The sequence below is a fragment of the Protopterus annectens genome, chromosome 13.part0 (assembly GCF_019279795.1).
Source record: "Protopterus annectens isolate FY-2018-M chromosome 13.part0, PAN1.0, whole genome shotgun sequence".
Taxonomy (NCBI): Eukaryota; Metazoa; Chordata; order Ceratodontiformes; family Protopteridae; genus Protopterus; species Protopterus annectens.
This window is the reverse complement of record NC_056747.1, coordinates 607,966,434-607,981,194: the sequence shown is the minus strand read 5'-3', so window position 1 is coordinate 607,981,194 and position 14,761 is coordinate 607,966,434. Positions and strand designations below refer to the sequence as shown.

The following is a 14,761-nucleotide window of genomic DNA, read 5'->3' as shown; positions in this document are numbered from 1 at the left end:
AGTTATCCTTGCCTTCCAGAATAAAGGCTCATTCTACTAGATCGATAGCTACTTCTGTGGCTTTTCATTCCAGAGCCTCTATGGATGATATCTGCGCAGCAGCCACTTGGGCAAGACCTCATACCTTTATCACTCATTACAAATTGGATTTGGCCTCCAGGGGACGAGCATCTTTTGGTTCTATGGTGCTCAAGAATATCCTTCCTTAGGGCCACCCAGGACTCTGGTAGCTGGGGACTCGGTCCTATCAGTAAGGAATGAATAAAGATTTACAACATCAGATAAAGAAGTTAGGTCTTACCATAATGTTCCATCTGTGTTGTAGATCTTTATTCGTTCATTACTTCCCGCCCTCCTTCCCCCTGCCTGGACTCCTGGTGGACTTTAGGAATTCCTGGTTAGGGTATTTGCTCAGACAGAGCCTCCTACTGTTTTTTTTTTTCTCTTACTATCCCTCTAATATAGGGGTGGACAAACTCGATCTGCAGAGACTATAAGAGGGGCATTATGGGTAGGTCTTAGCTGAGAGTTTTTGGCTGGCGTGAGCTTGGAAATGGCCGTGTCGGTTCCGAGGACGGAACCGAAGTCCTATCAGTAATGAATGAAGATCTACAACACAGATGGAACATTATGGTAAGGCTTAACTTCTTTTTTCCATTATCTCTTCCCAATCTTTTTCTAATCTCCTCTGTTTGACTTTTATAGCTGTTAGGCAACATTTTATATAGCCTACTAATTATCCCTTTTTAACAGCAACTTCTTTTCTAAACTCGATTAAAAACTCCACCAGAGTTGGTCGTTCACTTATTGTTCTCCTATCCTTTTCTTTTTCCCTGTACTCTATCAGTCTGTGCTTCCTTATAAACAGAAAATTGAGAAGCAGAGTTCCCTTCAACCTGCCGCCTTGTTGACTAAACTTTATTATTTTCAATATAGTATATATTGCTTCCGATAACAGCTTTGATCATCCAGGAAAAATATTCTGAAGTCAACTGGATTTAGCTACTTGAATCTCACACCCCTGATTGCCGGGATAAACTTTATTATCTTTTGCCTGGTGTATGCCTAATAATCATTGCCCGTAAACAATCTGGTTTTCCCCAGTTTTAATATTTGTTCTTTCTGCTACAATTTTGTCAGTCGCAGCTTATTCTTCTGGTGTGGTTGCATCGTTACTAACATAGGTCTCAACTGCTTTCTGATAATTCGGCTTGAAATATACATGACGTGCCCTTCATGGTCTGATTTCTACAGTTTTATCAACTTGCCTTAATGGCTACTTAAGGCTTGTTATATTTTCCATGTGACATTACATATTCCTCCATGACCCTGCTTGTTTTAAATATCTCTGAATGCAGTTGATTTATTTTTTCCTCTGAATTACAGGAAGCAATATCTGGTACCAAACCTGCAACTTGAACTGCTTTTTGCTAAACAGCTGCAAGACTGTTCCCAACCAGAGCATGTTCTTATTTTCTTGATTATTTTTTTTACATTTTGCAAAGGTATATTTTGCTGGTATCCACACAGTGTAATTACTAGCAAGTAACCAAATTTTACCAAAACCTGATGCATTTTGCTGGATTTTTTTTAACAATTTCACAATTTCCACTCTACGAGAGTTCTAATCAACATATTGCTCAATCAGTCGTCAACTTGGAAGTCAGCATGACTGTTACATTTATGCTTCAGTAGGTAACCATAGTGTGAAAGAGGAGGAGAGAAGAATAACCACAGCAGAGTGCCCTTGTCATTTCATGTGAAGAGGTGACATTCTTTTTGTTTTTTTACTTTGTCAGCTATATCTGGGATTATATTTATTCAAGAAGTCAGCAAAAGCTAATATCCTACAGAGGATGGAGTAGTCTGTGACTGGTAATGAGTGTTCTGCTGTTAGATTTTCTACATCATTGTGGGAACTGGTTTAGTAACCTGAAAAGCCTGTATGAGTCCAGTACCAGTGGTAAACTGAAGTAATTAAATAATGTAAAAAATGTTATACATACGAGTAATCTGATTTTCACAGTAGAATGTTTTTTTGTGTGTGTGTATTTGGGTGGGTGCTATTCACTCTACAAACTCAAGTAATTTTTTTTCTTCATTATGTAGCTCATCTGAAACCCTTTGTCCTACCAATCCACAGTTAACTGCTCTAGTCCTAAGACGTGCATTTACGGTTGCTGTACCTACTGTAAAGCAAGCAATTAAACATTTTGCGAGGATGGTCTTCACTTTGTTTTGGCGGTGGCAGAACGTCATGGTACAGGTTAGAATTTCTGTTCACATTTTTTCATGGAGTTGTATAAACTTAGACTGAATTCTAATCTGCATTTAAAAAATAAACGATATGTGCCCAACCGTAATTCCACTGATGTTCTTCGTGTTTCACTGTTGCAGTCATCACACTTGGGTTATCTGCCTGCAGGTAGCCCTCAGTTGGCCCGAATACCAGAGACTTAGTCTGCGTCAGATGCTGTCACTCCAGGACTGACGTCAGGTCGTCAGGGGTATAAAAACAGGCAGCCGACACCACTACCCAGTCTTTCTTGCCAAGGAGCCCGAAGCAGAAGCAGTTCGCAAGTGCTGGTTGGACGCTACCTCAATTTTCCTTTACGAATTGAATAATCCTGAAGTCTTCTAAAGCTAAGTACCCCATTGGGGATCTTTTTTCCTTGCTCTAACAATTGTCTCGCCTGTGGAAAGCAAATACCTCACAGAGATTTTCATTCTTACCGCGTCACCCGTTTAGGCCCAGGCCACAAAGTCTCTCACTGTTGGTTTTGTGCCTTGTTTAACGCCCAAACCATTCGTCGTTGGGCTCTCTTTGTCGCTAAATTGTTTCGCTCCCGATCGCCATATTCTGAAATGGCTTTGGTAAGCCATCTGACTACCGATATTCCGAAAAAACGTAAGGATAAAGACAGACCGCATAGGACCAAAACTGCTGATGACGCTTTCGTTAAGCTAGTCGCCAGTCCACCAGTACTCAGTGAGGCACCTTTGCAGCCCCTGATGCCCACTTCAATGAATTCACAGGCCTCTACCGATACCCATTTGGAGTCCGGTATGCTGCAAGACTCTTCTTCGACTATGGAACCTGTGGATGTCTCTACCTTGGATGGGTCTGGAGCTGCTGAGCAGGCACCAGCTTCTGAGGTAGTTCGTCGTTCAACTAATGTTTGACCTAAACCGATGACTTCCTTTTACGCCAAAACTACCAAGTTTTTTAGGCCCAGAGTACGCGCTACGCCTAGAAAACCAACAACCAAATCGCATGCACCTCCTCCCATGCCACAAAAAACAAATTCTTAGAATGGCCGAAGACCTTATTACGTTGATTAGGGGAAGTCAGCCTTCCCCTGCTAAGAGACAAAGAGTTCAGTCCTCTTCATTTTCTACAGACCAGGAGTTCGATGACTCTGAGATTTGTGATTAATAACATATGCCCTTACCTGCTTATGAGGATTCAGATGCAGAGGAATCCATTCCTTGTGCCTCCCCTCCAGAGGATTTTTCTTTTGGTGAAACCTTACATACCTTATGAGAGCATTTCCACTGGGAATGCCAAGACTATCCTCAGTCCAAAAAGAGACTCAGAGAATTTCTAGAGTTGCCTCAGTACAGACCTTTAGCAATACCCCCTGTCCTGGATGTTGTGGATGATGTTTTTATGGAATCCAGTCTAACTCCTGACATTTTACCTCCTGGCCCTAGGAAACCAGACAGGTACTACAGAGTACCTGACACTCACAAATTCCTTTTCAAGAATCCTACTGCTGACCCAGAGATCATTTCCCAGTGACCTAAAGGTATCAAGGCTGCTACAGCCAAGAATCCCACCCCTTCAGACAGGGATTCCAGAGCTTTGGACAGATTGGGTAAGAAGGTATAGACCTCTGCAACTCTTGCTGTTTGGGCTTTGAATTGTCAGTTTCACATGCTGAAGTACGAGCAACATATTATGGAACTTATTAAACAAAAAGTGGCAACCTTTTCAGACTGTGCAGAGAATAAAGAATTGCAGGAGCTTATGCACTCTGCAAGCCAAGTCAGTAAGCATACTTTGCAGTGTGGTTTTGATGCCCTAGAAGCATCTTGCCGGGCAGCAGTCACTGGCTCTGTACTGAGAAGACATGCTTGGCTGAAGGAGCAGACCTTGCCAGACCATGTCAAATCAAAGTTACTAGACGCTCCTTTGAATAAGGACTGTTTGTTTGGCACCAAAGCAGAAGAGGTTCTTAAAAACATGGAATAAAATCTAAGTCTATGCAGACTGTCAAGGTTTTTTTTGCAAGTGCAACCCCCTAGATTCAGTAGGCATTGCCCTTCCAAACACTGGTCCTTTCCAGACCCAGGGGTAACAGACCACCCAGACTACAGTCTCAGGGTATGCAGAGATCTAAGCAATTGAGTGCCCCCACCCCTAAAGCAGGGAGTGGTAAGCCTCCTCCTTACGGATAAAGTTTACAATTACTTATTTACTCCACTTCCCAGCCCTGCCCAATTGATAGTGTCCCTAGGATGAAAACTTGCCCTTCATGCAAAAAACTGGATGTCCATCACTCAGGACCAGTGGGTCCTCAACATTGTATCCCAGGGGTACAAATTTTATTTCCATTCACTGCCTACCCCAAGAGGGTTTCCAGGTCTTCCTCCAAACCAGTGGGCAGAGGCTCAAAACCAAGTACTTTCCCTGCTCAATATCAGAGCTATTCAGCTACCAGCAACCCTAAGCAAGCAGGTGCTGGACGTCATTTTTGAAGCCAGAAGACTCATTACAAGAAAATCCTATGCTGATAAGTGGAAAAAATTCTGCTCATGGATTCAATCTAAAGGAGAGGACACAACACTGCCCTCTCTGCCTCTAATCCTGGATTACTTAGTAGATCTACTCCACCAGGGCCTGTCCTTCTCCTCCATTAAGATACATGCCTCAGCCATTTCTGCTCATTGATAGCCGTGGTGGTACGGCAGTAGCATTGTTACCTCACAGCAAGAGGTTCTCTCGTTCGATTCTCGGGTTGGCTTGGGAGTGCCTTCTGTGTGAAGTCTGCATGTCCTCCTCACAGTTGGGTAGCGTTCGAGAGACATGCGTGCGTAAATGGGCGTGCCTTCATTGAAGGTTGGGCATCGAGCTGGTACCTCGGCGTTTCGTAAAAATCTACTGCCAATCATTAGCTGACCGGAGTTCCACTGTGGCGACCCCATACAGGGAAAAAGCCGAAAGACAAACAACAACAACATCACTGAGCCACCTCTCTTCTAGCAGTCTCTTATCAAACACTTCCTGAGAGGGACAAACAATTTATGGCCACCAAGGAGATCACCCACCCCTGCTTGGGACCTTAACTTTTTACTGAAAAGATCACGCTTCCCCCCTTTGAACCCGCTGCGTCAGCAGAGTTAAAATTTCTCTCTTGGAAAACAGCCTTGCTTCTATCCATCACGTCAGCTAGAAGAGTGTCTGAGCTGCAAGCACTGATGGTATGGAACCCTTCATTATTTTCCATACTGACAGGGTTTCCCTCAGGACCAACCCTTCCTTTATGCCTGAAGTGGTGTCCATTGTGGCTCTCAACCAATCAATCCATTTGCCAACTTTCTTCCCCAATCCTCAAAATAAAGGGGAAAGGATCCTGCACTCCTTGGACGTGCACAGACAGCTCAGATTCTACCTTGATAGGACTAAGCCCTTCAGAAAATCTGACCGGTTACTAGTCAGTTTTGCAACAGGCCAGAGGGCAAAGCCATTTCAAAACAAACTGTTTCCAAATGGGTAGCACACTGCATACATTTCTGCTACAAGCACCATGGGAAACCAACCCCTCAGGGGGCCAGAACACATTCCACGAGGGCAACAGCTACCTCTACAGCACTTCTCAGTGGAGTCCCTACCTGGGACATCCTGGAAGCTGCTACCTGGAGTTCTGTACACACCTTCACCAAGCATTACCACCTGCCTATCTTTTCCAAATCCAGGGCAAATTTTGCTACTGCAGTCCTACAAGGCATACTAGGCAGACTTAACCCTTCTTGACTGCCTCCACCCTTCTTCAGCTTTGGGAATCTACCCAAGTGTGATGACTGCAACAGTGAAACACGAAGAACATAGTACAGTTGTGTACACTTACCATAAATGTAGATATCCGAGTGTATTCACTGTTGCAGTCCTGGTTTCCCTCCCTCCAGCCCCCTGGTTTTATCTCTCTCTCTCTCTCTCTCTCTCTCCTTTCTATGGCTATTACTCACCCCTTCTGAGGTATTGGTATTTACTTTTTACTGGTGCTGTTTTCCCCACCATAACTTAGCTCCCTATTTGGGGGGCTTCTGACATTTGGGGCAAGAAAAACTGATGTAATGGCGTCGGCTGCCTGTTTTTATACCCCTGACGTCAGTCCTGGAGCGACAGCATCCAACGCAGAAATACTACGTCTCTGGTATTCGGCCGACAGAGGGCTACCTACAGGCAGATAACCCAAGTGCGATGACTGCAACAGTGAATACACTCGAACATCTACATTTATGGTAAGTGTACGCAACTGTACTTTACGTAAACCCTATAGTTAATGAGTGTTTTCTTTTCAGTTTTTTTAAGAGTACTTTGTCATCTACAGGGCTTGTGGTTTGTAACTAATGCAGCATTTCCTTCTCGAATCTACCTACGGGAGCTGGTTATAGTCAGACAGTTGGTGGAGAGACAGAAGTCTGACATATCTGAATTACAGGGTACTGTGCAACAACTACAAATGAACATGTCAAAGCTGCAAGAGAGTAAACAGGTCAGTCACTTAATTTAACTTAGCAGAGCATCCAAAGCTGTCCTTCCCCTTTCCATACACTGAGAGCAGTGCATGTCTGAGTGGTTATAAAACAATGCAGGTACACAATGTACAAATAAAGCCATTATACAACTACTTAGAGTATAGTAACAATGTTTTGTACTACTATGGGAGGCAAAAGAGGACTGTTTTCTACATTATAGCTTCCAAATACAGGCAGTCCATTCTGAGGCATCAAGATAACATGCTAAGTGAATCTGAAGGCTTACATAATGTAAACATGTGACCAACATTGCCAGTAGCTGAGCTCTATATGAGGTTAACATAGCATCTTATTTTGCTACTTCTAGCCAGCTTCATGGTGGTAGAGAGATAAAGAACTGACTACTCCACATTTACTTTGTGGCTAATGTACTTACAGAGAGAGCAACTGGAATCTCAGGAAATCCTAGGGCCATATCTCATGGAAGAAACAAATTTGATATGATGTTGTCTTCTTCATTCTTCCTCACTGATGGGGGTGTCGGATCTGGCTCAGCTACATCTTCCAGACTTCAGATCTCAGTCTCAAGCTCCTCCATCTTCCCACAATGCACCACGCTACTTCCAACTCCTCAGATCTCGTTTTCCACCTGTCCTGGTCATACACAGGATTTCAAATCTTGAGTTGTGAGAGGTTAGTTTATCTAAATTTATTTCTGGTTTCTGCTTACAATGTTTAATTCCTTTCTCCCTCCCTCTTTAGTCACTAGCAGCTATGTTGTTGTCCCTTTCATATGTATTTTTAGATCAGTCTAGCCTTCTTTCTTTGACGAGCTTTTCTTGTAAATCTTGGCTTTCTGTTACCAGGGAGGTTTTCTTTTCACTCCTGCTCCCTTATTCTGTTGCTTTTTTCTTTTCTTTGCTGGAGTTGGATTTTTGTTGCCAGCACTGTTTGCCAATCAAACGGCTTGTGTGGTCTCTTTGAATTGTCAGTGCGGAGGCCTTCCATTTTCGGCTTCATGTTGTCATCTGTTGGGGTTGCTGAGAGTACTGCTGTTGGAGTACAAATCATGCATGCTGTGTTTTTGGGTTCTCTTCGGTAATGTCTTAAACAGTTTCCATGTCTTTTCTCGTGGGTAGTTTTCTTTGTAGATGAAGCATTTTTTTAAGTGGGGATGAGAGTTTCCCCCAGCCTTGTTTCTCTGTTGTGTAGTTTCTAGCAAGAATGTCCAGATTTTTCCCTTATATTTTCCGTCTGTTCTTTGTGAAGTTGTGGTTTTCTGGCAAATACTAGGGTGATTTTGGGATAGAAATCTCTCAACACTGACATGCTGAGATGGGTTCTGTTACCCCTCAAAAAAAAAAAAAAAAAAAAGAAAGAAGGTGATCTTGCCCAGATGCTTTGCTGTGGGCATTGAGGTGCATTGTTGTAAGGAGAGGCAGATCTTCCTTGGCTGGACTCTGCCATTTGCTAGTGTTGCAATGTTTGGGTGCATTGACTTCAGCCCCTCAGAACTCTTAGTTTATAGGTTTCCTTGGGGCTCAATCTCCCTGCAAAATAGAAACCTAGCAACCTCCATTGGATTTTGGATCCTTCTTTTCTGTCCCTCAGATCCTAGGTCTGTGATCCTATAGGGTCCTAGTGTCCACAGAGAGCGGGGCATTTCCTGGATCTGCTTCCTTTGAGTCCTTGGCAACGAAATGGGGTTGTCTTCAGCTCCAAAGCACTCCTTGGATCCTTCGTTCCCTTTATCTTTGGGCTTAACTCTGTGCAGGCATAGTTCAAATCCGAGGGGTATATGGTAATCTAGCCTGGATCTGAGATTCAGCTTCTCTGAGGTTGGATTCTTTTTCCACGGATCCAAGATGTAAGTTTCAATAAGTCGGATCCAACAACCTTGGAACCCACAAAGAGACTAGTCATCAAGTTTGTGTTTACCCTTGTATAGTACAGTTCAGATCTGAGATGTAGGTTGAAAAATATAGTCCTGGATACAGGATTTAGCCTTCCTGCTGTTGAATCCATATATCATGGAGCCAAGGATGTTCTTCGTGTTTCACTGTTGCAGTCATCACATTTGGGTTATCTGCCTGCAGGTAGCCCTCATCTGGCCTGAATACCAGAGTCTTGGGATTTCTGCGTCAGATGCTGTCGCTTCTTCCATGATGTCAGGTCGTCAGGGGTATAAAATATGCAGCCGACACCATTACATCAGTCTTTCTTGCCATGCGGTGCCCAAAGCAGAAGCAGTTCGCAAGTGCCAGTTGGCCAACTCCTGAAATTTTCATTTTCAAGTTTCAGACCTGAAGTCTTCAAAAAGATAAGTACCCTGTTGGGGATCTTTTTTTCTTGCTCTAACCGATGTCAGAAAAAATTAATTATTAATATTATAATTTTATATATATATATATATATATATATATATATATATATATATATATATATATATATATATATATATTAATAATATTAATTATCAATTAAGAAACCCTTAAATTACTTTTAGGAGACACTTTAACCGTCAAATGGTTTAAGTCATATCTAGAAAACAGACGAGCAGTACTCTTGAACAATAACTTATCAACTCACCTCCCTGTCTCCCTAGGAGTCCCACAAGGTTCTATTCTTGGACCCCTCCTTTTTTCTATATTTATCAATAATCTGAATTCATCTCTCCCTCACACCATCTGTATACAATACGCTGACGACTCTACATTAATCTGTACTGCAGCCTCTCAGGCTGAACTACAGTCTAGCATGCAAAAAGTATTCAACTTAGCAGAAGACTGGTTCTCCAAACGCCGTCTCCTCCTAAACCCTAAGAAAACCAAACTCCTACTTTTTAACCCTACTCAAAAGTCTCCCCCATCTACTTCTCAGTAACATCAAATAATGGCACTGTAATAGCACCTGATACCACAACCAATCTTTTAGGTGTAACAATTGATAGTAATCTTAGATTTGACCCACACATAAACTTAACTATCAAATCACTTAATAGAAAACTTGGTTTACTTTATAGACTAAAAACCTTCCCTACTCCCTCTGCCAGGACTACTATCACCCAAACTCACCTAATTTCCACTCTTCTATATGCCTCACCTATCTACACTAACCTATCCAAAAATAACCTAAACAAACTGGCCACCTCCTATAATAACATTGCCAGATTTGCAACTGGTTCCCCATTCCAAACTCACCATTGCCAAAATCTGAAAAAATTAGGATGGCTGGAACTGCAAAACCAAATTCTTTTCCAACAACTATTATCCACAAGATCCTGTATCATCCTACAAATACACCCATACTCTCTACCCTTATTAGCCCTTATAAAAACCTAACAACCCTACGCTCAGCTAATAAGTCACTACTAGCCACCCTTAAATCTAACAGCAAATCTGGAAACTGTCTTTTCAATAATAGCATTGGAAATTCTTGGAAAAAAGCTTCCTACCAAACTAACATCCCTGGAATCCACACCACTTTTCAAAAAGCAACTAAAAATCCACCTATCTTTACAATGGCTTTGGCCCTGTACTAATCCTGTCTAAATTTTTTTTCTCCTTCTCATTCCACCATTTTCACATGCACAATTGCATGCATCCCTGGAAGAAGATAAAAAAAAAAATTCACCCTGTCTTTATCTTTTTATATTAAATTGTAATTTAACTTTCTAATACTACCTTTACACATGTAAATCCTGTTATAAACATGTCATTTTATATTCTCTTATGCAATGAATATTTCATTTTTTTACTAGTCACTATATCAAATTTAATTTTTAAAATATGTTACTCCTTTGTAGTATGTTTTGGTTACAATTTTAGAATAATGTTGTAGTGGAGCTTTTCTCTCCGGGCCTCTACTGAAAATGGACATATATCCAATTAGACTAGCCCGATCAACAAATGTAAAATAAAATAAAAAAATAAAATAAATTAATAATTGTCTTGCCTGTGGAAAGCAAATACCTCATAGAGATTTTCATTCTTACTGCGTCACCTGTTTAGGCCCAGACCACAACGTCCCTCGCTGTCAGTTTTGTGCCTTGTTCAACACCCGAACTATTCTTTGTTGGGCTATTTTTGCAGCTAAATACATTCGTTCTTGATCTCCATACTCCGAAATGGCTTCGTTAAGCCATCCGACTACCAATCTTCCGAAAAAACGTAAGGATGAAGACAGAGACAGACAGCATAGGTCCAAAACTACTGACAACGCTTCCGTTAAGCTAGTTGGCAATCCGCCTGGACTCAGTGAAGCGCTTTCGCAGCCCCCGATACCTGCTTTTACAGATTCGCAGGCCTCTGCTGAGACCCATTCGGAGTCCAGTATGCCGCAAGATGCTTCTTCGACGATGGAATCTGCGGATGTCTCTACCTTGGATGTGTCCGGAGCCACTGTGCAGGCACCGGCTTCTGAGGGTGTATTCAGGCCTACAGATTTTCATATTAAACTGACGACTTTGTTTCAAGCTAAAAATTCCGAATTCCTCCGGCCTAAAGCTCGCACTATGCCTAGAAAACCAACGACCAAAGCGCATTCTTAGGCCCACATGCCTCAAAAACAAATGATTAGAATGGCTGAAGACCTTATTACCTTAATTAGGGGAAGCCAGCATTCCCCCTCTAAGAGACCTAGAACTGATTTTCCTTCTGATTCTTCTGATCAGGAATCTGATATTTCTATTCCTTCTTACTACCAGGATTTACCCTTATCTACTTATGAGGATTCTGATGAAGAGGATTCCATTCCCTCTGCTTCCCCTCCAGAGGATTTTTCTTTTGGTGAAACCTTGCATACCCTGAGGGAACATTTCTGCTGGGAAAGCCAGGACTATTCACAGACCAAAAAGAGACTTGGGGAATTCTTAAACCTGCCTCAGCACAGGCCTCTAGCTATCCCTCCTGTTCTAGCAATTGTAGATGATGTTTTCCTGGAATTCAGCCTTACCCCAGACACTTTGCCTCCAGCTCCCAGGAAACCTGACAGGTACTACAGAGTACCTGACTCTCACAAATTCCTCTTCAAGAATCCTACTGCGGATCCAGAGACCATTTCCCAAGGACCTAAAAAGCATTAAGGCTACTACTGCCAAGAATCCTACCCCTTCTGACAGGGATTCTCAGGCTTTAGACAGATCAGGTAAGAAGGTATATACCTCTGCTAATCTGGCCATTAGGACTTCAAATTGCCAGTTTCATATGTTAAAGTATCAACAACATATTATGGGACTACTTAAACAGCAAATTTTGTTGATTCCTGACTGTGCTGAACAGAAAGATTTACAAGAGTTAATGCATTCTACTGACCAAGTTGGTAAATATACTTTGCAATGTGGTTTTGATGCTTTAGAAGCATCTTGCAGGGCTGCTATCACTGGGTCTGTACTTAGAACGCATGCTTGGCTTAAGGAACAAAACTTGCCAGATCATGTTAAAGCTAAATTACTGGATGCACCCTTAAACCAAGACCGCCTTTTTGGCAACAAAGTGGAAGAAGTCCTCAAAAGAATGGAGGAAAAAGCTAAATCTATGCAAACTGTTAAAGATTTCTTACAAGTACAGCCACCTAGATTCAGTAGGCACTGGCCTTCAAAGAACTGGTCCATTCCAGTCCCTTCCAGGCCTTGTCAGTCCAAACCCAGGAGCAGCAGATCACCAAGACTTCAGTCTCAGGCTATGGACAGATCTAAGCAGTGAGGGGCTCCCACTCGCAAAGCAGGGAGTAGTAAGCCACCCCCTATGGAAAAATTGCACAATGACTTATCCTTAACTCTTCCAAGCCTTGCTCAACTACTTGCACCTTTAGGAGGAAAGCTCACCCTGCATGCAAACAACTGGGACTTCATTACCCAAGACAAATGGGTTTTAAACATAGTTTCCCTAGGATACAGATTCCACTTCCACTCTCTCCCATCCCCAAGTGGTTGGCCAGACCTCTCCCCAAACCAGTGGGTGGAGGCCCAAAAACAAATTCTCTCTCTCCTCAGCATCTAGGCTATTTAACCTGTCCCAGCAGAACAAAGGGGACAAGGTTTCTATTCAAGACTGTTCCCTGTTCCCAGAAAAGAAAACTCCTGGCGTCCTATCCTGGACTTGTCTATCCTCAACACCTTTCTGGTGGTTCCAAACTTCAAAATGCTAACTCTTCAACAGCTTCTTCCTATGCTAGCCAAGGATGCCTGGCTGGTAACCCTAGACTTAAAAGAAGCTCATCTGCACATCCCAATAAGGGAATCTTGCAGGAAATACCTACGCTTCAGGGCAGGCTCCATGCACTATCAATTCTCTGCACTTCCCTTTGGCTTATCTACTGCACCCAGGGTATTCACAAAGTGCCTAGCTCCAGCCATTGCATTTTGCAGGCAGAAATGTATTCAGATTTACCCATATTTGGATGATTGCGTGATTCAAGCAGAGAGTCAGGACTTGCTATTACAGCACCTGGCATTTGTAGAGACTTCTAACTTCACTGCGGTACACCATCAACGAGAAGAAATCACACCTATTACCCTGCCAACAGATTGTATTCCTGGGAGCAAGCTTGAACACAACTTCCCAGATGACATTCCTCACTCCAGAGAAACAAGTTTATTTGACAACGTACTGGCCACAAAAACCCAGCTATCTGCAAGGAAAATCCTACAAGCCCTGGGGTTCATGGCCTCTTGCATTCTGTTAATTCTATATGCAAGACTGCATATGAGGAAACTTCAATGGTATCTAAAAAGTATATGGTGTCAGCATTCTCAGGACCTGGAAACAATGATTCCTATCATCCCTTGGGGTTTTAAAAATTAAAAGTTTTTGGTTTTTTAAAAAAAAGGGGGTTTTTTAAAATTTTAAAAAAAATTTTTTTTTAAAAAATATAAAAATTTTTTAAATTTGAAATTTAATTATTTATTTTTGTTAATTTTAATTTAAAAAAAAAATTTTTTAAAATTTTTGGTTTAAAAAAGTTTGGTTTAAAATTTTTTACAATTATTAAAAGGTTTTTGGGAATAAATTTTAAAAAAAAGGGTTTTTATATGGGATTAATTGTGGGAAAAAAGGGGAAATTTATTAAGTTTTGGTTAAAAAAAATTGGCCCATATGATTGTTATTAAATTTTTTTAAAATTAAAATTAATTAAAGTTGCTTTATGTAAAATTTAATAGATTAAAATATTATATTAATAAGGAATTTAAAATAAAATTAATATATATTGTTTTAAAATTTTTTTATTATAAGGGTATTTTTTAAATTTATGCTTGCTTTTGGGAAAATTTTAGTTTTTTTGGTGATTTTAAATAAAAATTTATTAGTGGTTTGTAAAATTTAAAATTTAAAATTAAACAAAAAGAATATAAGTATGAAAATTTATTTAAATTAAAAATTCCAATATTCTATAAAAAAATTTTATTTATAATATTTATTGGAAAAAAGTTATTTAAAAAATATGAATTTATATTTATTTTATATATAAATGATATAAAATTTTTTGGTTTAAAATTATGTCAAATTTAGATAAAAATGATTTATTTTTTAATATTTTTAATATAAAAAATATTTATATAAAAAACCTAAAATGATAAATATGAAATTTTAAATAGGGGTGATTGGGAATATAAAAAAATACTGATATATAAAAAAATTATGTAAGAATGTTAATTAAATTATTTTAGAAATATTGATAAAAAAAAATTATTTGTATAAAGAAAAATAATTGATAAATTTGTGAAAATTGTGAGTAAAAAGTATTAAAATAATTTTTAAATATTATAAATTATGAAAAATATATATATAAATATTAATATTTATTAAATATAAATAGTAATTTTTTAATACAATTAAAATATTGAAGGGTACAGTAATTGAAATGGATGTTTTTTGTTGTTATGTTTTTCCTTTGTTTAAAGTTTAAAAAATTTTAAAAGAAAAAATATATTGCAATAGGGAATTATTTAAAATTAAGTGTTTTGGATGTAAATTTTTGTAGAAATTTAATATTAAATTTT

General features: G+C 40.1%; 1 protein-coding gene across 1 annotated transcript in view; it reads left to right on the top strand.

Moving 5' to 3' along the window:
• PRR11 (proline rich 11) overlaps window positions 1–14,761 on the top strand; it is an 868,944-nt gene that overhangs the window by 325,597 nt on the left and 528,586 nt on the right. The window contains exons 3-4 of the mRNA XM_044054274.1: window positions 2,110–2,266; window positions 6,615–6,779. Of these exons, the coding sequence (XP_043910209.1) occupies window positions 2,110–2,266; window positions 6,615–6,779 (322 nt within the window). The remainder of the gene's footprint in view (window positions 1–2,109; window positions 2,267–6,614; window positions 6,780–14,761) is intronic.